Source organism: Marmota flaviventris, chromosome 10, assembly GCF_047511675.1.
Source record: "Marmota flaviventris isolate mMarFla1 chromosome 10, mMarFla1.hap1, whole genome shotgun sequence".
Classification (NCBI taxonomy): domain Eukaryota; kingdom Metazoa; phylum Chordata; class Mammalia; order Rodentia; family Sciuridae; genus Marmota; species Marmota flaviventris.
The window spans coordinates 37808245-37832760 of record NC_092507.1 but is presented as its reverse complement, the minus strand read 5'-3'; the positions used below and the strand labels follow the sequence as shown (position 1 = coordinate 37832760).

General features: G+C 34.2%; 1 protein-coding gene across 3 annotated transcripts in view; it reads left to right on the top strand.

The window, feature by feature from the left end:
* The window catches only part of Spata6 (spermatogenesis associated 6), a 116927-nt gene that overhangs the window by 58695 nt on the left and 33716 nt on the right, over positions 1-24516 (top strand). For all 3 annotated transcript variants that reach the window (XM_027945016.3, XM_027945015.2, XM_071617810.1), the window contains 2 exons: positions 6136-6176; positions 18637-18821. In XM_027945016.3, coding sequence (XP_027800817.2) covers positions 6136-6176; positions 18637-18821 — 226 coding nt within the window. The remainder of the gene's footprint in view (positions 1-6135; positions 6177-18636; positions 18822-24516) is intronic.

Below are 24516 nucleotides of genomic sequence, written 5' to 3'. Positions count from 1 at the left end.
ATCCATATTGGTACTCCCTAAAAATAAGAAATTTCTGTGTTGCTACAAACCATGTCCTTCTTTGAGATTAAAAATATTTTTAGTATTTTAAAGATTATGATATCTTCTAGTAAAATGTAACTTGGTTAATTTTGTTCTATTCAACATTTTCTTTTTGTTCTTTTCAACATTTTATTTCATTATGGGACACTTTTCTCTTCCTAACCTGAGTTAAATAGAATTAATCAAGTTGTAGAACAGTTTTTGGGATACACAGTAGTAGAAAGATCAGGGTTATGGGTTTTGACCCTATATTTAGATAGATATTTGAATGCTTGTTCTACCACTTATGATAAACCTGACATTCTTAAAAAATAATTTTAACTCTTTTGATAATCAACATATAAAGAAGGAGTATAATATGGGAAATGTTAACATACTATATGCCTTAGCATGTAAGTATAGGGATCAGCTTTCAATATAATTATAAGAATTATTATATATTTTTCTAAAAAGATAAAATCCGTGTAGTTTTGATTTACATTTTCCTGATTGCTAAGGATGTCAAACATTTTTTTCATATTTTTTGGTAATTTGTATTGAAATATCTATTCAGGTCTTTTACCTATTTCTTGATTATTTGGTTGGTTTTTTCTTTTCTTTTTTTTGTTTTGTTTTGTGTGTGTGTTATGTTTTTTGAATTCTTTCTATATTCAGAATATAGAAAGAACTCATTTCCTCTTCATGGAAAATTAGCTGGCAAAGATTTTGTGGCCTCTCTCTTCACATTCCTGTTTCCTTTGCTGTGGAGAAGCTTTTTAATTTGATGCCATCCCACTTATTGAACCTTGGTTTTGCTCCTTGAGTGTTAGGGGGCTTGTTAAGGAAGTTGGTGCCTTCACCACTATGTTGGTGGTACCCTTATATTTTCTGTAATGTTCTTTAAGTTATAAGTTTTTTTCCTTAATCTTTTGCCCCAGGCATTATAGTTAGACAGCTTTCTCCTTAAGTTCAATATAAAGATGATTTTATGAAGAAATATAAATAACACTGTATAATGAAGGATGTTTGTTAATATCTGGAGACAGTGGCTAGTGCATTCATTCAAGTATTCACTAGCAGCCTTTAAGGTTAATTTACTACTTACAGGAAAAAGTGGCTCATGTCTATAAACCCAGTATCTCAGGAGGCTGAGGCAGGAGAATTACAAGTTTAGAGGCCAGCCTGGGCAACTTAGTGAGACCCTAAGCAACTTAGTGAGACCCTGTCTCAAAATTAAAAAGTAAAAAAGGACTAGGGAGTAGGTAAGTCGTAAGTGCCCTGGGTTTAATCCCCAATACCAAAAATAAATAGATAAATAAATAATTTACTACTCACTGAAAAAGTAATAGAAGAAAAATGAAATACAGTGAAAGAAAAATAGAATCATAACATGTAGAGAGCTAACTTGTTTCTAAATTAAAGTGTAGAATCTTTTTTTTCAAATGAGGAAATGAGACATTCTTTTCTGAGAACATGCAGTTTATGCTTATTTTTTTGATTGTTTTTTAGCATTAACAGGACATAGATGTATGGTAATCAATAAATCTTTTATATCCAGAATAGCACATTATGTGAAATAAGAAACAGATGTTACACTGTTTCCCTTCTTGGAAGAAACTTATGGACTTGGAAAAAGCTTTATGAACAACCAGTGGAAAGTAACTCTCCCATCATGTGTTTGCATATGTTTTGGATAGGGACATGAAGATGGACTCATTTGCATTCCCTGATAATTTGTATGTTGAAGCCCTAACACCTGAAGTAATGGTATTCATAAACAGCCTAGATGAGCTGATGAGAGTGGGGCCCTCATGGTGGGATTATTGTTCTTTTAAGAAAAGACCAGGGAGCTTGTTTTTTCTCTCTGAATGCCATGAAGGGGACTCAGGAAAAAGGCAGCCATCTGCAAGCCAAGAAGAGTAATCTCAATAAAACCTGCCCATGCTGGCACATAGATCTCCAACTTCTAGCCTCCTGAACTGTGAGAGATAAATTTCTATTGTTTGAGTCACTTAATCTATGGTATTTTGTTAGAGCAGAATGGCTGAACAGACTGATATAGACATTATCTTGTGTGATGCAATTACCAGAAGTAAGAAAATAACAAAGATATAATAATATTAACTTATCCATCCACCTAAAACCAGATTTTATCAGTTGTCTTAAATATTTTCATAGCAAAAGAAATCCCTTGGCAGCATTCTGCTGTCATGTCTCTTTAATTTTCTTTACTATGGATCAGTTCTTTAGTTTTCCTTTGTGTTTAACGACAGTGATAATTTTGAAGAACATGGGCCAATTACTTTGTAGGATGTACCTCAATTTGGTTTGTTTGATTTTTTTCCTTCGTGATTAGATTTAGATTATTTTCCCCAGAATACAACAGAAGTGATGTCATTCGCATTGCATTGAATCAGGGAGGTATGTGGTGTTGCTTTGTTACTGGCAATGTTTATTTTGCTCACTTGATTCCAATGGTTCTGCTCTGTTTCTCCAGCATAAAGGTGCTATTTTTTCCTTTATAATTGTGGAGAAGATACTTTGAGATTTTGAAACTTCTACACTGACCTTTTTCACATAAGTTGATGATTGTTTCTTGAAAACAGTTTATAATTTTTTAAAAATTCCCATTGCTCTTTGCATATTTGTTTGCTTTGTACTGTGAAGAGTTTCCACTTCCTTTTTTGGGGGGGATGGGGGGTACTGGGGATTGAATTCAGGGGTACTCGAACACTGAGCCACATCTCCAGCCCTATTTTATATTTTATATAGAGACAGCATCTCACTAAGTTGCTTCTTTAGTGCCTTGCTTTTGCTGAGGCTGGCTTTGAACTCATGATCCTCCTGCCTCAGCCTCCTGAGCTTCTGGGATTACAGGCACACACCACTGAGCCTGGCGAGATTTCCTTTCTTGTTTCTCTTATTTTAGTTCTTCTATATTTTGACCCCCCCTTTTTTCTTCTTTTTTTGGTCCTGGGTATGGTAGCTGAGCTATTTCTGTCTTGGGTTTTTCTCAACTATTTACATGTTTCTCAACCTATTTACATATCAACTATGTACATGGTGGGGATTTCTTAAGGTCAGATCTTGTAAACATAGTGAATTTTCACTTATGATTTTACTTTAAAAGAAAATCTTTTTACCAGGTGCTATAGTGCATGCCTATAATCCCGTAGTTTGGGAGGCCGAGGCAGGAGGATTGCAAGTTCAAAGCCAGCCTCAGTAACTTAATGAAGCCCTAAGCTACTTAACAAGACCCTGTCTCAAAATAAAAACAAAAAAAGGGCTAGGGCTGGCATCTGGCTCAGTGTTTGAGTGCTCCTGGGTTCAATCCCTGGTATTAAAAAAAAAAAAAAAAATTCTGAACATTTTCTTGCCAAATTGTCTTGTTCAGTAATTCTTAAGTTTTCATAGGATATTATTTTCCTGGACATAGATCCATTGAGTCCTCATAAAAATCATGTGAAGATGTATTTAATTAAAAATATAACCAGAAAAATGACAAGGGCTTAGAGAGGTTAAGTGACTTGTTGGAGTGTTACAAAATGAGCATGCTGTCTAGACTAGGTCTTCTAGCCTAAGCTCCTTCTTTTTACAACAGTCTTCTCCTACTTTCCCTACTTTTTAAATACATTTTTTTCTATTTGGATTGTTATGGTGCATATTCTAATTGTAATTTTTATAGTCCTTTTGAAGAAACAGAGTATCTCTTGTAATGCAAGAATGTTTGGTTTGGTTTGGAAGTTTTATCCTTTCATTTTTGTATTTGAAGACCAAGGGCCATCATCCTGCCCACTTTTTTTTTTTTTTTTTTTGCTTAGGAATTTGAGACAATAACTCCTTGAGGAGTTCTTTTAGTCTCTTCAAGATTCTTTAATGAGTTTTATTTCTAAATACGATTGTAATCCTTTGCAAACTGGAACTAATCCCTTTGTTTGATGGTTACTATTGTAAAATAAAATAAATTAGAAATAGCATTCCAAATGCTAATCTGTTACATCTTGATTAGAAAGCAATAAATGGTAATATGTTAATGTTTTAGAATCAAAGAGCATGTAGTCATAATGTAGATACTTATTAAAAAAATATCTCATTTGTCACAGCTTTCATTTAAAAGTGTTCCTGTTTGGGTTTCTTATAAAGCACAAGCAGCTAAACAGTATCATTTATTAAGGAATCCTTCTTTGGTTTAATTTCTTTATTTTTTTATTCAACATTTTTAATAGCTTCATTTAGGTATAATTTGAATACCATAAAATTCACCTGTTTTAAGTGTGCAATTAAATGACTTTTAATAAATTTTCACAGTTGGAAACCACCACAACAATCCATTTTTAGAATATTTCTATCATCCCAAGAACTTCCTTAATCTCATTTGCATTCCCTCCTTGTGCTCCTGGATTATTTCTACCTTTGGCTGTTACTAATAAAGCTACTCTGAACATTTTCTTCAAAGTCTTTGTGTAGATATATGTCCATTCTTTTGAATAAAACCAAGAATGAAATTACTGATTCATATGGTAAGTTTATGTTTAACTTTTTAAGAAATTGCCAACTGTTTTTCAGAATGGCCACATATTTTACATTCCCACTAGCAATGTATGAAATTTCATTTTACGGTATCCTTGAAAAAATTTGTGTTGTCATTTTTTAAACCATTCTAATGAGTGAGTAGTCCTATCTCATGATTTTAATTTGTGTTTTCCTAATGACTAATAGAACTGAGTTTTTAAAAAATTTATAAGCCATTTCTGCATATTCTTTGGTGAGTATTACTCTTCCAGTTAGTGGTTAGCAGGAAACCTACTTTGTGCTTCACTTCAGATAAGAAAAAATAGGGAAAGTGACATTTTTTGTTACTGAGATTTTGATAGCCACAGGAATGAGAATGATAAAAATACAGTCAGCTCTCTGTATCCATGGATTCTGCATCCCTAGGTTCAATAAACCATAGATCCAAAATATTTGGCAGAAAAAAATTGTGTCCGTAACAGAATCTGTTCTGATTTTCTTTGTCATTATTCTCTAATGTAAGAACTATTTGTATAGCATTTGCATAGTTTTAGGTAGTGTAAGTCATCTTGAGAAGATGTATTTAGGAGGATAGGCATAGGTTATATGTAAATACTCTGCCTTTTTTATAAGACATTTGACCATTCACAAATTTTGTTATCAACAGGGGGTCCTGGAATCAATCCCCATTGAGTAGTCAGAGATGACTAGATTAGAGTGTGGAATAAGCAGTTATGGGTAATGAAGCACAAGTGAGCAAGAGACAGGAAACACTTTGTTATATGTCTTTCCTTTTTAGAAGTTTGTATCCCCTGAGAGAAATTAAACCCTGGCTTTATTTTATAAAGCTGGATATCCTAGCATTGCTTGTGTTCATAGAAATTGACTTATGATAAACTCATTGCCCTTTGATTGATGGAGATTCACATGAGAGCAGAGGCCAACCTTAAAATATTTCATGGGCACTGGATAAATAATGGTGGATGCGTGCTGCAAAAGGATTATGGGGACAGATCTCTTAAAAGTTTGAAGTAGGCACACATTTTCTGTATTCATCTGTTGAAGGGCACCTAGGTTGATTCCATAGCTTAGCTATTGTGAATTGAGCTGCTATAAACAATGATGTGGCTGTTTAACTGCAGTATGCTGATTTTAAGTCTTGGGTATATACCAAGGAGTGGGATTCGCCTACTGATTTCTGGCATGGATTCCAAGAGTAGGAACTCATGCAGTTCAATAATATCTGTCAAATCTATAAGTAAAAATGGTATTTAATCAGAAACTGGTTTATCAAATAAATATTATTCATTTTGTTTAGATAAATTGGCTTATCAGATTAAAAATTATTCCTGTTTGTATTCACATATTTAAGAAATAGCATTTGTGAAATCACTTGGTACAAATTCTTTTATTTGTTTCCTCATCATCTTTGTTTATATAACTTTGTTGAAAGAATTTTTGTTGAAGTGTTTTAAAGTGTTTCTAAATCTTCTCTGTGTATTATAATTATACAAACAATGATAATAGCAAAAATCAAAGATGAAACCAAATTTTCTTTTTGTTGTTGTCGAATTTTAATTCTTTTGTACATACCTTTTTCAGAGCATTCCCATCTTGGCTGCTGCAGATCCAAGGATTATAAGGTGTGTAGAATAAATTACAGAATAGCAATTGTCCTGTCTTTCAGACACCAGCATATTTTTGATCTATACAGCCAGACATGGATTATCATATCCATTTAGTAAAATGCAAACTCAATCATTGCCATATAATGGAAAGTCATTATTTTGGCAGCTCTGTCAAGTGGTGCAATAGGCCATTCACTGAATGTCTTCCTACCAATATTTTGTGCTTTTTGATTATTCATTTGAATTAACTATTATGCATGACAGAGAAAGAGAAATTGGTTGTTACTTTTAGTAATACTTCATACAGAAGAAATTTCAACCTCAGTCAGTAACAAATACCCCTATAGTTTTTGTAACATCTGTATTCAGTTTACTCTATTTGGTTTAAATTTACTTTCTTTTTATTTACCACACTATTACAAATGAAAAAATCAGTGTCTAATGCTTTATCAGCAATGGATTATAGCCTTAAAAATGCAGTAGAACAGAAAAACATTACAAAATTCTGGCTAGATATTAGTGTTTGCCAAATATTCAAAGGCATGCTCTCTATTTCTTAAAAGGAGACAAGCAATGATAAAGAGGTGTAAAAGACATATCAATAGCTGAGGATTTCTGATTGAAAGAAAATTAAAAAGATAATGCAGTTTTTCCTGTGAGTCAGTGTTATTTAAGGTATATCCATGTGCCATTTAGAATAATCCTTATGTTCCATCTAAAACCATTTTGGGTACCATTTTAAATCATCTGCCATAAAACTTAAGACCATGTCCTACATTTTGAGAAGTACCTTGTTACAGTTCCTTTTCTGTCCCTAAGTAAAAGCTTTTTAATAATAAGTGTTATTATACTTGGAGAAAACAAAACAAAAATTACAGATTTCATTTTAATAGCTGTATTTATTTTACCTGAAAACTATTTTGTGCTTACTGATACTGAATAGCATATTACTTTGCCATGCTTTGGCTGTGACAAAATAAATATTGAACAGTTCATGAGCCAAGGCCCTGCCTGACAAGGGGCCAAAATCTACCAGTATCAGAATCATCCAGGTGGAACTTCATAATAATTTATTCAAGGCCTACTAAATTGAGATTGCTGAGCATGGAGACTGGAATTTCCCATTTTTAACAAGCTTCTGTGTGATTCTTATGGAGTACTCTTTCCCCTTTTTCTAAAGATTTTCACTTGAGAGCCATTGATTGGTATAGACTATACATATAGCAAATATAGAAAGGGCTGTCCATGCATAGTGTTTGCCTAGGGTTGTTCCTTGTTTAAGGTTGTCCTTAGGGGAGTGTGGACTTGGCATAATTAACCTAGTTGAGACCCATCTTTGTTATGTAGGACTATTCACTCATATATAGATAAATACACATATATACAAATGCATTGATATGTGTAATATGAATGTGTATACTCATGCCCATAGGCACACTGCACACTGATATGTGTGGTGTTCAGTGTCCTGCATTGATCCATGGGGAGGCTTCCTTAGTTGTTTTAAGAGAAGATCTTAGTTTATTTCATTCAAATAATCTTCTGTAATTTATAGTTTAACATTTATTTATTTCCTTATTAGCATCTTTTTTAAAAGTAAGTGCCAGGATAGCTTGGACCTTATTGATATTTTTATTGATAATTGCTAGTATCTAGCATATTGACCTATGGTATATATTTCTAATATATGTGAATCATGTGGGTGGATTAGGAGAAAGCAAGTAAACCAAATATAGAAAGAAAGAAATAAGGTTATAGGAACACTTCCAAGTGTAGTGCTTCAAGAACTACCCTTCAATCCATCTTTATTTACCTTCTACTTTCTCCTATGGATTCTTTATTTTTAGGGCTTCACTTGAAGAGGGCAGTGAATGTGTGAAAGATAGGTTATTATATTAAAGTAAATTTTCATATAAGTAAATCTACAGCATTGAACATGGAAAAAGTAAAATAAAGACAGGAGTGTCTCCAGAAGGAAAGGAATATGAAGAAATCTTGAAATTTTGAATTAGTACAATGTCCTGGGGGAAAAGAGAAATTATTAGTTTAGTTGGAATACAGGGTATATGTTAAGGATAATGTCACCTGAGTATCCTTCTTTTTATGTTTCCTACTTCTCCATATTTGTTGTATTTGCTGCTGCTGTTTTTAAGATTTCTAGTTTCCGAGTATTTATCTATTCTTTAAGCTTAAACTTAACTCTCTTTACTCTGGAGGCATACTAATCAGCTTCTCTCATAAATACTCATAGTTTTTTAGTCTCATTTCTATCCTACCATTTACTGCAACCTGAATCATTGGCTTCTCCTGTATGTGTTCCATATTTTCTTGGGTATTGTAGGTATCTACTTCATACATTAGTTTTCAGTGAGGACTGTGTCATTCTCTTAGGGGCATATTAGACTTTTATGAAGGCGTTATTACAATTACTTAGGGACATGCTTTTGAAATTGTTACCTACACTGCATGGGTGGCAGAAACAATTGAAATTTATTTTATCACAGTTCTGGAGGACTGGATTCCCAAGATCAGGGTGCTATAGTTAATCAGATTCCTGATGAGGGCCTCTTCTTAGCATCCAAACAACCATCTTTTCTCTGTGTCCTCAGATGACAGAGACATTGAGCTCTCTGTTGTATTCTTATGAAGACACTAATCTTATAAGATTAGGTCCCACCCTTCTGATCTCATTTAAACTTAATTAATAAGGTTAATAACTTCTTTGGTTTTCTAATTTTATTAACTATTGGCTCTATTTCTTTTGGGCATAAACATTATACATTTGTATTTATATAATGGAATCCAAATTGCTTTTATATATTGATTATATCCCTGGGTTAGGTACAACTTTATAAATTGAATTGGAAATTTTAAACCCCATCTAAATGGTAGAAAACAGAGTTTGGAAAGCTCTCTTAAAAAACAAAACAAAAACAAAAACATGCTACTTAATCCATGTTTTCTGATCTCTATTATCCCCTCTTTCTCCTTCCTTTCAGTGCTAAACATTCAAATAAACAAGTTACTCACTTCTATTTATTAGTCCTGAAATATTTGAAGGAAATGAGAATTTTTCAGGAATGAAGAAGGGGTCTTATTTTATTTTATTTTGGTACTGGGGATTGAAGCCAGGGTAGCTTAACCGTACAGCTACATCTCTAACCCTTTTTTATATTTTGTTTAAGAGATAGGGTCTTACTGAGTTGCTTAGGGCTTCACTAAGTTGCTGAAGCTGGCTTTGAACTGGCAGTGCTCCTGCCTCAGCTTCCTGAGCTGCTGAGATTACAGGCATGTGCCACTACATCCAGCTCCCTTTTATCTCTCTCTCTCTCTCTCTCTCTCTCTCTCTCTCTCTCTTTTAAAGTATATATATTTTTAGTTGTCAACAGATCTTTTATTTATTTATATGTGGTGCTAAGGATGGAACCCAGAGCCTCACATATGCCAGGCAAGCGCTGTACCACTGAGCTACAACCCCAGCCCTCCCTTATATCTCTTTAAAAGAGAAAGGAAATCATTTTAGTGGAATTGAGAAGCATACTGACTTTCAGTAAAAATTTAAAAGATATATGGAATATTATGTGGTTGATTTCTGGTCCCCTTTAAACTCTTAGTTTTCTCACATACCTGGCATTATATATTCCACTGGGGGCTGGCACTTGAGGCCATCTGAAGCAGTCAGTGACTAGAAGTTATCCCCCTTAATCTGACCTTTGTTTTAGGATTTAGTCCTTTTGTTTAACTCAAAAATCTTTATTACATTTTTGCTCAAAATCTTTTTCCATTATACCTTTTGGGGTTCAGAAGCAGTTGGCTTTCACTTTTCCTAACCCTGAGTTCCTCCATTAACTATAATCTTTCTATGGCCTTTCATTTCTCTACTCATACTAATTCTTTCCTGAGCTTCTCATTTCTCTATTGCTAGCTTTATTAAGGTATAATTGACAAGTAAAAGTTTTTATCTGTCTTGTGGTACAGTTTGATGTTTTGATCTCTATATATATATGTTGTTAAATGATTAAATTCAACTAATCTATTATTTTTGTGTGTGTGGTGAGAACATTGAAGATCTAATTAATAGTTACCATGTTTTACAATAGATCACCAAATTTTATTCATTCTAACTGAAATTTTGTATCCTTTGTCCAGCCTCTTCCCATTACCTGCTGCTGCCTATCCTAGCAACCACCATTCTACTCTCTGCTTCTATGAGCTTGACTTTTTTAGATTCCACAACAAAAGTGAAATCATGGAGCAGTTATCTTTTTGTTCTTGGTTTATTTGACTTAGCATAATGACTTTCAAGTTCATGCATGTTGTTGCAAATGGCAGGATTTCCTTGATTTTTAAGGCCAAATGTAGTCCATTATATATTCCATTCATCAACAGATAGATACTTAGGTAGAGTCCATGTGAGTTCATTACTCTCTTGAGACCTCTAAGTACAAATAAAACCCAACACACAGTATTACTTTTTTTTTCTCGAGCGCTATTTCCCTAGAGATGCAAACTTGAAAATTATATGGTTTGTTTTCCAAGCTTTTGCAGACCACAGTTTTATTAAATGTTTTGCCATTGTTTTCATGTATCTTAAATTTTCCATCCCAAAACATGTATTCTCTTGCTGCCTGCTCTTGACAAATATACCAATGCCTATTTCGATCTCTGTTTAGGCCAGTACCTTAAGATAACAGTTTCTGAATTGCTCAGGAGAAAGTTATTTGTAGTCCAAATGAACTTCCAAACTTCAGATGCTAAATATTTAAACAGGAATTTAGTTTTACTCCCATGACAATTAAATTTATGATGTGTTTGAGTTGCAGGCTGTTTCCTCTATGTAGTGATACATTATATGGCTTTGCTTAACTCTATGGCCATGTTTATTTTTCATATGATAGAAGATGAGAAGAAGGCATGTCTGTTTCTTAAAAGCCTGGGCCTAGAATTGACATTCTTTTTTTTTAATATTTATTTTTTATTTGTAGTTGGACACAAGACCTTTATTTTATTTATTCATTTTTATGTGGTGCTGAGGATCGAACCCAGGGCCTCACACACACTAGGTGAGCGCTCTGAGCCACAAATCTTAGCAGCCATTCTACTCTGGAGGAGGGAAAGATGAATTATGGTAGACAACTAGGAATTTGTATCATACCTAGGATGCCCTGTCCTTCCCCAGTCCTCAAAAAAAAAAAAAAGATTTTATGATTAAAATTGTTATTCTGGAAATAAAAATTTAGCAAAACTAGCAATCATCTCTGCCCTTATGGATACTTCATTGTACTGCTGTGTGTGTGTGTGTGTGTGTGTGTGTGTGTAAGGCAGGGAGATATTAATAAAATCCATATACTTGGAATTGTAAATATCATAGAGTATATAATAGTACTTTGACATTTTTGTGTTAGCTTTTCATTACTATAACAAAAGCCCCGAGATAATCAACTTATAAAGAGAAAAGTTTATTTTGGCTCCCAGGTTTGGAGATTTGAGTCTATGATTGGCCCTGTTGTTTAGGGCCTGTGGCAAGGAGTGTGTACATTGCGGTGGAAGCATGTTGTAGAGCAAACCTTCTTACATCATGTGTCAAGGAGCAAAAGGGAGGAAGAGAAGGAGGCCAGGTTCCAACAATTTCTTTTGAGGGCACATTTCTAGTGACATACATATCTCCCACTAGGCCCTAACTCTTCAAGTACTACCAGCTCCCAATAGCACCCCACTGCAAACAAATCTTTAGTACCTGAGCCCTTGGGAGGCATTTAAGATCCAGACTATAACAGTTGTATGCTAAGAGGATTAGTCAAGATGTTTTCTTTATTTCTTAGGAACGGTTTGTCAGTTTGTATCTTACTTCTATGTATTTAACTGTTGGTATATTGGATGTGAACCCATCTTCTGTGGGCATTTCTTGACATAAATCCTATGAGGCTTGGTCTAAGAGAATTTTGCATTTATTTCTTTCAAAGATCCCTCATGTGTCACAGCCCTGAGACCCGCCCCACCCCCACTGTTTAATAGCTGTTAGACTTTTGTTTCCTTTTACTTTTGTGTAAAGAGCACCTATCTCAAAGTGCTGTTGTGAGGATTAAAATAGTGATTTACATATAGTTGTACATGGAACAGCAGCTTCAGAAGGGAGGGCCTACCCCCACCAAGAATTAATATATTGAAAATCATTGTCTTATCATTTTTATTGCATTATTTTAGAATTTATTCTAAATTTTACTTTAGTGTTAAGAAACTGTCTACCTTCAGCCAAAACAGTAAGTGAGCATGTGTATTTTTTAAGTCAGATAAGAAAGTATTGATCATTCAGTTGATATAAGATTCACTAAGGAATGTCCTCAGAAAAATCAGAAATGGGTCTTAATTTCCCATATCTACTTCTCTCCCTTTCAGAATCATACTACCTTCTTTCGATACTTTAAGTTGCACATGTACTATTCTTCTTTCCTATGAACTCTATTCTTAACTACTTTTTGGATAGTTCATTTGAATTTTTTAATTTTTCTGCCCTTGACAAAGGAGAAATATTAGATCATGTTATACCAGGCATTAAGAAGGTTTTAACAATGATTTGTTGGCTAAGTGAATTTCCTGGTTCCCATTTTACTTAGTAGTTAAGTGTTGCTTCCATTAATTTTACCTTGATATGTTCCTAAATATAAAAAAATATTGCTATAATATTATTTCATTTATTAACTTACTGTGTAAGTAACTTTTCAGGAATCTTAAGTATGGTATAACCAAATGGTATAACAGATTTGAAAAGTATGTCATTAATTACAATGAATTTAGTATATGAAATATTTTTTAAAAATCTGAACTGTTTCAGACTGGTTTAAAATATTTAACTTTGTATTCTTGATACATTTTAGCACTAAAAATATTGAAACTATTGCATTTGTAAGATATAGGAAAGATATTTAAAGATGTTTGCATAAGTGCAAAAAAGGCCTCTTTATGTAAAATATAAATGCTATAAACAAAAGAAATAAATATTATTCTTTTGAGGCAAAGCCCCCTTTTATGTTTTCACTAGTTGTATCTCATTTTTATGACACACCTATAGCATTATAATTCTAGTTTATAGATAAGGAAACTAAAGTTTAGATAGGGTAAATGATGCTCAAGATCTCATAACTGGCAGAGTTGTAAACCTAGTTTTTTGAACTCTTAAGCCAATGATTTTAAGAAGTTACCAAAGAGAAAAAAAAATCCAATTTGGTAATTTGAAAAGAAATAATAACCTAACAGAAACTCAAAGCTAAAGCTTAAAGTCGAAATTTTGAAGTAGATTCTTTTCAAAGATCTACCGCTCAGCTGGGCAAGGTTGCATACATCTGTAATTCTAGTAACTTGGGAAGCTGATACATGAGGATTACAAGTTTGAGAACAGCCTCAGCAACTTAGCAAGTTTCTAAGCAACTTAGCAAGCCTCTGCCTGGAAAAAAAAAAAAAAAATTTTTAAAGGGTTGAGGATATGACTCAGTGGTAAAGCACTCTTGGGTCTAATTCCTGATATCAACAACAACAACAACAACAACAAAAAGCACAATTTATGTAAAATATAAATTTATGTAAAATATAAAGATCTACTCCCCTCATTTCACTGTTTAACTCTACATTTAGGCTTAATATTTTCCAAAGCAAGAACATATTCTAGGAAAATAATACATTGTATCTGTGTCCCATTACACAGTTATTTGTATATTTATTTAGTTCTAATTTCCTTTCTCATTATTTTAATCATTACTTGTTTTTCATCTCTCCTACTCTGGTTTGTAACTCATTTGAAATCTTCTGTTTTGTTTATCTTTGATTGTAATCCCCTATCTTGTTTATAGTTTACACATAGAAGATGCTTAATAAGTGTTGAATATTATTAAATTTAAAGTTCTCTTACATTGTGCCCTCTGTTTTACTCAGCTTTTGTGTCACTGTGACCAAAAGATCTGATAAGAACTGAGAGGAGTAAAAGTTTATTTTGGCTCATTATTTCAGAGGTTCAGTTCATGACTGGCTGACTACTTAGCTCTCAGCACAAAGGAAGTCAGAATGTCATATGGAAGGGCAGAGCAGAGGAAAAGCAGCTAAGGATATGATAACCAGGAAGCAGGGAGAGAGAGCTTTGTTTATGATGGGCAAAATATAAACCCCAAAGGCACTCCCTCAGTGGCCTCTTTGCTCAGCCACATCCTACTTCTTTACAGTTATCACCTAGTTAATACATGTCAGTGGATTAATGCACTATTAGGTTATAGCTCTTTTACCTCTGAACATTCTTGCATTGGCTTACACATTGGGGACACCTAACGTCTAACCCATAGCACTATTCTACCTCCATGATATTCTCTGTTACTTTCCTATGGAGAGAGGGGAAGTGATCCTAGTCTCGTTCATCTTACCTGGTTCATTTTTCCCTATGCAGAATGCCCTTTCTTCCTTTCCTCTATTTGTGAATTTGATTCTAATTTATCTCTTCCATGAGACCTCTATCCTTCATACCACTTTGAATTCTTTTTGTAGTTACACCATTGGGACATTTTGGACATTTGGACATATTATCAATTATCTTTTTTATTTACACCCTGTTTCATCTGGATTGCAAGTTCAAAGTTCTGTATCTCTCTAGCTCTGAGTATTAGTTAACATGTTCAAGAGATTTGTTAGAAATTAAAGAGACTGTTTTAAAAACATTGCTGAATAGTTTGGGAAGAAAACTTAATGACAGAAAATGAAGAGGTCTGCTAGCCAACATGACTAAATTGGCACTGGAACTAATGAAAAGAAGATAATCTCCTTCTGTAGATCAAGTGGATAATATTTTATTATAATTGTAGAGTCAGCATGATAGATAGCACCCTTTTCCCCTTTTCTGTAAATCTCTTAATATTTTCATTTATAGTATTGACCATGAACCTCCTTGACAATGTTTTTTGATATTCACTGTGTTTTTTTCTTTGTCTCTTTGAACAATGAACAATGGAGAAATTTTTCTTTTTTTTTCAGTATAATTTGTGTATTTCTTATTGGTCATTTATTTGGGACTGTGAGTCATTTGAATTTTTTTCTGTTGGTTCAGGGATGAAAGCATGATTCTCTCAGCTACCACTAGCTCACCATATGTTATAATTATGAAAAGTGATGAAAATTATGGTGGTGGTGAAGCAAAAAGCTGTGATGCACTGATGTTTTGATTATAAATAGCTTAAATTTGTTGTGTATTTTATACACCTAGACATTCTGCACTATTCTTTAAATAGTTTATTGAAGATCTATAATGTAGCTATTATTTACTTTACCTATGAGAGTAATGAGTCTGAGAAGGATTAGGGAGCATTCTTAAAGACCAAATATTTTATAAATAACACTGATAGACAATCTGGTGTTAAAGGTAGAGATTTTATTTTATTTACTCTTATAGTCCCAACATTTAGAACAGTGGCTGGAATTGTTTTGTTGAATGAATCCAGTTCCTCTCCCTCATTCTCTCTTGAATTCAACATCGGATCTTTCACTTTCATTACTGCATCATAGCCACTCTGTTAAAACTACTAACCTCCAAAGGCCCATTTTCATGCTTTTCTTACTTAAACTATCAGCAGTTACCTTAGTTCATTTTCTGTTGCTGTAAAACATGCTACCTGGGTGACTTACGATGAATAGAGGTTTATTTTGGCCTATAGTTCTGGAGGCTACACGTTTACGACCAGGTGGCTACAAGTGGGAAGAGCCTTGGACTGCCGCATCACTTGATGGAAATGTAGGACAAGCATAAGCGATGACATTGTTTTATAACTACCTGCTTTTACAGTAACTAACTCAGTCCTAAAAGGTGAAAATTCTCTCCATTTGAAAGACATTAACCTCTTTTAAGGATCTAATCACCTTTTCAAAGCCCTTACCTTGCACCACTGTTAATATTGGGAATCAAATTTCAACATGAATTTTGGAAGGGACAAACCATATTGAAACCATGGCAGCATTATTTGGCCCAATTATTTATTCTCCTTCCTTAAAATATTTTCTTTATTGGCTTCCAAAGCTTCCCATTCTCCCATTTCTTCCCCTTCACCCCAGCTTCTATTCCCAGGGCTCATTCTTTAAATGTTTTCTCCTCCTTATTCATATTCACTTATTTGGTGATAGTGCCATATTTTTAAAATACCATTTAGACTCTAGTACTTAATTTATTTCTTGATCCTAAACTTTTCCCCTGAATTTTCCTCTAATATATTGTGTAATTAATTAATAGATTAATAGGTATATAAAGCTTAATATATCCCAAACTGGTTTCCTGATATTTTACTCTTCCTGTTCAAAGGGTATAACTGCTGGGGTGTGGTGGTGCATGTCTGTAATCCCAGCAGCTTTGGAGGCTGAGGCAGGAGGATCTTAAGTTCAAAGCCAGCCTCAGCAATGGCGAGGTGCTAAGCAACTCAGTGAGACCCTGTCTCTAAATAAAATACAAAATAGGGCTGTGGATGTATCCCAGTAGTTGAGTTCAGTCCCTGGTACTGGAATAAAAGAAAAAAAAGGGGTGTAACTAATTCACACATACTTAACACTTCTAGTTATTTAAGCCAAAAAAACTTTACTATCATCCAATCTATTAGCAAAACTGTTGGCTCTGTCTTCCAAATGCATTCTGAATCTGATCACTTTTCATCTCTATTGTTGTAATTCTGGTCCAAACCAGCAACCTTTTACAGATTTTGTTATAATTGTTTTCTGTCTCATTTTCCTGCCCGCCCTGCCCCCGCCACGCGCCCTTGGCTCCTTCCACAGTCTGCTCTCAATATAGTAGCCAGGGAGGCTCTATTAAAAAAGAAGGAAAGAAAAAATTTAAAAAATGTATTTTTTTCCTTCTCAGAATAGAAACCTAAATTATTCATGCCTACCTTTTGACTTCACTTCTCTTACTCATTCTGGCTCCACTGGCTTCCTAGCTAATATATCAAGCATGTCCACCTCCCCACCCTCCAGGAGCTTTGCATTTATTTTTGCCTCTTTCTGTGCTGCTCTTGATATACCTCTGGTTAGCCATGAGGAATTCTGCTTCCTCACAAGTTGAAGTATAACATTAGAGAAGCACACCAAGGCAAGCATATGAAGCAGGGCTTATTTAAAAAGGGGTAATATAGACTTCTCTGGGAGGGAGAAGGGAGCCATAGCTGGTATTCTGGTATCCCAAGAAGCGAGAGTGTTTGGCCTTTTTATATGTCTTGGGCTTCCTTTGTTCTCCGGTTTTCTTCCCCCTATCTCTCTCCTTCCTGCTTATGTGACTAGGCCTAGGAAATGTTCAGTGGGATGGCCAAAAGGTGAGAAGCAGATAGATTGAGGGGAGGCATGGAGCTGATAGAGCAGCCCAAAACACATAAATTAACAACTTTAGAACTCCCTGTAGGGAGGGGCAATTCCTGGGACAGGTTACCTTACCAACAGGTTGGAGCAAGGGCAGGTTATCTTGATAGGGTGGAAGAAGGGCAGGCTTCAACTTTTCAGACTCACTCAAATTGATCTCCTTGATCCGACCCGACTTGATTTACCTATCCATAGTGACTGCCTATCTAAATCTGTCTTCATTCTTTCCACAGATGTCTCCATGACTTAGATCTTCTCTTTTCCTAAGTTCTTCCAGTCTTTACTGAGGCGCATTCTTCTCCATGAACCTCCATGGACTATCTCATTTAAAATTACAGCTCATTCCCTGCATGCCTTTCCCAGCCCTCTCATCAGCACTTCTTTTCCCCTTTCTTATTTTACTTCTTATATTATGTAACATCCTTTGACATACTTTATTTTTTTAATATTTTTTAGTTGTCAATGGACCTTTATTTTATTTATTTTTATGTGGTGCTGCATAAAAATAGTGCCTCACATGTGCTAGGCAAGCCCTCTGCCACAGAGCCACAAACCCACTTCCCCCCCATACTTTATTTTTATTTCTATCAGAGTGTGTTTGTGTGTGTGTTAAGTCTGTCTCCTTATTAGATATAAATTTTACTAGAATATAAATCCTATGAGGCAGAAATTTATTCATTTGTCCATCCTGACTTTTTTATTTGTTAATCCCCAAATGAACCAAGGAGTGAGTCTCAGAACTAGAATTTGTATTAAGTTCTGTTTGAACTTATAGCTATCATTGGGTTTATGTGTGTGTATTTTTTATTTTAAATTCACCTCCCTATACTCAAAAACCTTTTGAATCAATGAAGTCTTATAAATTTTATAAATGTGAAGTGAACAGTTAAGATTTATTTAATAAGGAAACATACAGTGATGATTATGATTACTACATTCTGAAATTTGTCTTTAAATATGGCTGAGACATATACTGGTTTTATGAATTTTATAAAAGTAGTATGTATATGTGTGTGTGTTTTATGTGTAATGTTACTATATATATAATGTTACCATATATTGTATTTAATATGTGTGTGTATAAATAAATATGTGTAATATTTTTAAATAGGTTATCAGGACACCCCATGGGAGAGACTTTGATGACTCTTTAGAAAAGTGTGAAGAGTATTTGGGTGCAAGGTCGTGTGGAAAGCCCCAGCATTCAGCGAGGACCTTACTAGTTCATTCAGCACCCTCAACAGTGCCGAAGCATTCTCCGAGCCCTGTGTTAAATAGAGCTTCTCTTAGGGAACGGTAATGTATATTATCTATTTCCTTACTAATCTTTTTTAATGATCAGCATTAGAAATGAAAGTCAGAACTTATGCATGTGAAGTGATTATGTGTAAAAGTTTCTTTTGATTTTGAGGTTTACTTAAATTATTTTTGTTTAGAGTATATTGTATACCAAGAGATATTTCTCTCTAGCCCAGTTCACTAGAAGTGAGATTATTAATCAGATATGGGTATCTTTAAACCTAAGTAATTAATGTACTATTTTAAAGTAAAAATTAGAGCATATGATCATTTTAGTAGATTAATAGAGATTTAATGTTATAGGCATGCTTTGAGTATAAAAATAGCCTAGGTTATATTTTCCAATTAATTATAATGGTGATTTATGCATTGGTGGCAGATTGTATCTAATTTTCTCAAATAAGTTTACCTCCCCCAACTCCCCAAGAGAATCTTTTTTTTTTCTTTCTTTTTTTGCTGGTACATACTTACTATATAGAATGAATGGCAGGCTTCATTGTGTCATTCATATGTGTATGTGTGTATGTATGTATGTATATATATATATATATATATATATATATATATATATGCCACTAACATATATATATATGTATTATATATATGGGGAGTATATATATGCCACTAATATATTTTATATATATATATATATATATATATATATATATATATATATACATATATATATATATGAATAATATTATACATATGGGGGGATACATTGTACATAATTTGATCAGTTTTACTCCCCAGTACCTCCCCTCCCCTTTTCTTCTTACTCCCTCTGATCTTCTTCTTCTACTTTCATGGCATCCTTTTTTAAAAATCTCTCTACTTCTACTTATAAGACAAAGCATATTTCACTTTCTGAGTCTAACTTATTTTGCTGAAAATTATGGCCTCTAGTTCTATCCATTTTCCTGCAAATGACATAATTTTGTTCTTCCTTATGGCTGAAAAAAACTCTATGGTGTGTATATAACATTTTCTTTATCAATCCATCCATTGACAGACAGCGAGCCTGACTCGCTGTTGTGAATTGTGCTGTGATAAATATGTGCATGCATGTATCTCTAAAATATGCTAATTTTAACTAATTTAGAACAATTCCAAGAAGGTATATACCTCAGTTACATGGTAGTTCTATTTTTTAGGTTTTTGAGAAACCTCTTCACTGATTTTGACAGTGGCAATACTAAATTACATTTCTACCAACAGTGTGTAAGGGATCCTTTCGAACTCACGTCCTCATCAGTATATATTATTTGTATTCTTTTTTAAATTATTTTTTTTAGTTGTAGTTAAACACAAAACCTTTGTTTCACTTATTTATTTTTATGTGGTGCTGAGGATCAAACCCAGGGTCTCGCACATGCGAGGCGAGTGCTCTACCACTGAGCCACAACCCCAGCCCATTATTTGTATTCTTGATGATTGCCATTCCAACTGGACTGAGATGAAATCTCAATATAGTTTTGATTCATATTTGCCTGTTAAGTAAAGATGCTGAACATTTTTCCACATAGTTATTGGACATTTGTGTTTCTTCTTTTGAAAAGTGTCTGTTCAATTCATTTGCCCATTTGTGGGCAAAATGATTGGATTATTTGCTTTTTTAATGCCAAGGTTTTTGAGATCATTATATATTTTGGATATTAACTCTCTAGAGTAGCTGGCAGAGATTTTTTTCCCATTTTACCTGTTGTCTCTTAGTGTTATTGTTTCCTTTACTATGTATAAACTTCTTAATTTTTTAAAAAACTTTTACTTCTTTCTTCCCAATTTTTATTTTATTTATTTATTCTTATGTGGTGCTGAGGATCAAACCCAGTTCCTCACATGCACAAGTCAAGCACTTCACTTCTGAGCCATAACCCTAGCTCCTAAACTTTTTAATTTGATATCATCCCAGTTATGATTCTTGCTCTTATTTCCTTAGCTATATAGGTCCTACATAGAAAGTCTTTGCCTGTATCTATATGTTGAAGTGTTTTCCCTATTTGTTGTTCTAATAGTTGCAAACTTCCTGGTCTTATACTTAGATCCATTTTGAGTTGGCTTTTGTACAGGGTGAGATAGGAATCTAGTTTGACCCTTCTACATATGGATAGCCAATTTTCCTAGCACCAATTGTTAAAGAGGCTGTCTTTTTTTTAGTGTATGTTTTTGATACCTTTGTCAAGAACCAGATGACTATAGCTGCATAGGTTTGTTTCTATATCTCCAATTCTGTTTCATTGGTATAGAATGTCTGTTTTCATGTGAGTATCATGCTAATTTTCTTGCCATGGCTCTATTGAATAATTTGAAATCATGTATTATGATGCCTCCAGCATTATTATTATTTTTTTGGCTCAGGATTGTTTTAGCTATTCTGAGTCTTTGAAATATATTGTTGGTATTTTGATAGGAATTGCATTGAATTTGTAGATCACTTTTGTAGTTATGACCATTTTAACAGTTTTAATTGTGCCCATTCATGTCGGGGGCGGGAGATGGGGGTTCCATCCTCTAGTTTCTTTATTCAGATTTCTATAATTTTCATTGTAGAGATCTTTCTCTTCCTTGGTCACAGCTATTCCTAGGTATTTTATTTTATTAGAATCTGTTTTTTAAAAATATATATTTTTAGTTGTTGATAGACCTTTATTTTATTCATTTATTTTTTTATATGTGGTACTGAGAATTGAACCCCAGTGCCTCACACACGGGAGACAAGCACTCTACCACTGAGCCATAAACTTAGTGCCTTGAATCTGTTTTGAATGAAATTATTTTACTGATTTCTTTCCCAGAAGATTCAGCTATTGATTTTTATATGTTTACTTTGTATCCTGCTACTTTGCTGAATTTGTCAGCCCTACAAATCTTATAGAAGAACACTTAGAAGGACCTTTGGAGTATTCTAAGTATGGGATCATATCATCTATAAACAGAAATAATTTTATTTTTTCATTTTCTATTTGTATTTCTTTCATTTCTTTTCATAATAGGAAAGTTCTTATTTCTGTCATAAGTAGTAACTTAGAAAACTGTTTTTGTCATTTTTTTAAAAATAGGCAACTGTATTTTTTTAAAAACATAGAAATTTGAAAACCTAAGACACGTTTTTAGCAACTTGAAAATCAGTTTATCTTATATGGTATAAAAAAGATGAAGTAACCACTAAATTCCTACAGCACATTAGGGACATCAGACATAATTAACAAAGGCTTAATTAACTATAGAAAGTATATCCAACATTAAGCGTAAAACTGATGACTCAAACAAGAGTCTATAAGTTAGGTTGCTAAATTAAAACACCTGTGTGAACAGATAGATTTGTCTGTTTCCTTATAAGCCTTTTAAGCATTTGAAAAATATATATATATAGAATTTGTAAGCATTCAAAAATATATAGGAGGCATTTTGGCCTTCTAGATAGAATTTTGATTAATGTTGCTTCTTGTCCATTAGAATCATGTCTAAGTAGATAGTAAATTATTGGCTTAGATACACACACACACACACACACACACACACACAGGCGCACACATTAGAAGTCAAGAGAGAGAAAGGAAAGTTGGGGCCTAATCCCACATGATGGAGATTAGGGCCTACTTTTTCTTCTATTAAACACAGGGTCTCTGGTTGTATTCCTAATTCCTTGATCCATTTTGAGTTTAGTTTTGTGCATGGTGAGAGATAGGGGTTTAATCTCATTTTGTTGCATATGGATTTCCAGTTTTCCCAGAATCATTTGTTGAAGAGACTCTCTTTTCTCCAATGCATGTTCTTGGCACCTTTGTCTAATATAATTGTAATTTTGTGGGTTAGTCTCAGTGTCCTCTATTCTGTATCATAGGTCTACCAGTCTGTTTTGGTGCTAATACCTTGCTGTTTTTGTTACTATTGCTCGCCACCTGCTTCACTTTTCCTGCTAATGATTGCTTTAGCTATTCTGGGTCTCTTATTTTTTCAGATGAATTTCATGATTGCTTTTTCAATTTGTGCTCTATGTATATAATAAGAATTGTAATGCGTTTTGCTGTCATATATAAATATAAAAATTTACATTAAAAAAAGAGAGAGAAGACAAGATGGCAAGTTAACAGAAAGTGGCTTTTCTCACAACTCCATGACTCAGAACTCAAACAGCAAACAACTCCTCCTCCGGGAGGTAAATGAATAAAGCACTCCACTGATATTCAATACTGGACAGAAAGCCTCAAACTCTGGGAAATTTTTGGTACATTAGACAAGAGTAAGGAAGAAAATTAGAGCTGAGCTCCTGGTAGGAGCAGAGAAAATTAATACATAATGTCAGAAAAGACTAAAAACTGCTGGAAAATCTTGGCGTTGGGAGACCCGTGGTGGGAGGGGCAACCTGCTCTGGGCCGACCCGGTGGCTATTGAGCTTATTAAACTGGTGCATGAAAGGCACTGGGGTCTGCCTGCTGTGCATGGAGCCCAAGCTGGAGACATTTTGGTACCTTCTGCATCGCCAATTGAGACTTCGAACTTATAATCTGTGAGTTCAGGGCTGAGACCAATAAATGAATCTGGTTGACGCCACCATGAGATCTAAACACAGTCTAGCAAATCAGGAGAATATCTGGCACAGAGCATTTCTGGCACAGAAACCATTTTGCCTGGGAGAAATACAGGAGGAGGCCAGAGAAAGCCTGCCCTCCCCTACTCCTTTGAACCCAGCAACTGCAGGACCAGTGGCAGGGAGAATCTGAAGAGGTGGAGTGACTGAGTTCAGTGCTTGGAAATTGTCCTTGAGAGCCAAAAAAGGCCAGTATCCCCAGGTAATATAAATAGTGAAGGACAGACTGCCCCTTTCCCACAGTGGAGCCCTGGGGAAAATAGTGCCAGACAGTCCTAGAAGTGCGTCAATTGATTAAGGCCTGAAAACTCCCAACACGGTAAAACACGTGGGGCAATACCAGACCAAATTCCTGCCCCCCCAACACCCTCCCCAGCTTCACTTGCAGAAGCTTATCTCAGAGAACCCAGCAGTCACTGTACCCAGGAAGTGAAACCAAAATCATTTTCCACAGCTCCTCACACCATCCTGCTGAAGAAGGGAAGCTGACAAGGAAAGGCAGTTTGGCACCATGTGCATGTACTCTCATTGACTATTCTGTTATTTTGTTTTTGAATGTGTACTGATTGGTACATGATGGATATTTATACACTTGTACTCATGCATATTTGTTTCTGCTTTTTCATTTTTAGCATTTCTTGTAGGTAGCTATTTTTATGCTCTGTTTTTTGAGGGTCAAGGTTTTTGAATAGTATATTTTGGATTAATTTTCTGTTTGTTTCACAACTCTGTTTCCCTTTCTCTCTCTTTTTCTTGCTAACAGCTAAACTCTATTGTTCTCTCTTACACTCTGCTTTAATTCTTTTACTTCTATTTTTCTTCCCCTTCAAAAACATCTTATGTCGCCTTTGCATTTGCCCTATTCACCTCTTGAAATCTATAAACCCTTTCCTACCACCATATCTTCTTCTTCTTTCCTCTTAATAAACTCTCTCTTTAACTGAAAAAAAAAAAAAAAAAAATATATATATATATATATATATATATATATATATATATATATCTCGTATCTGTTTATTTTTTCTTATTTCTAGCATTTTTTTGAAGGGTGTTAGTTTTCATAACTATTTTGAGGTCTAAGATGTTTGATATATTGATTTT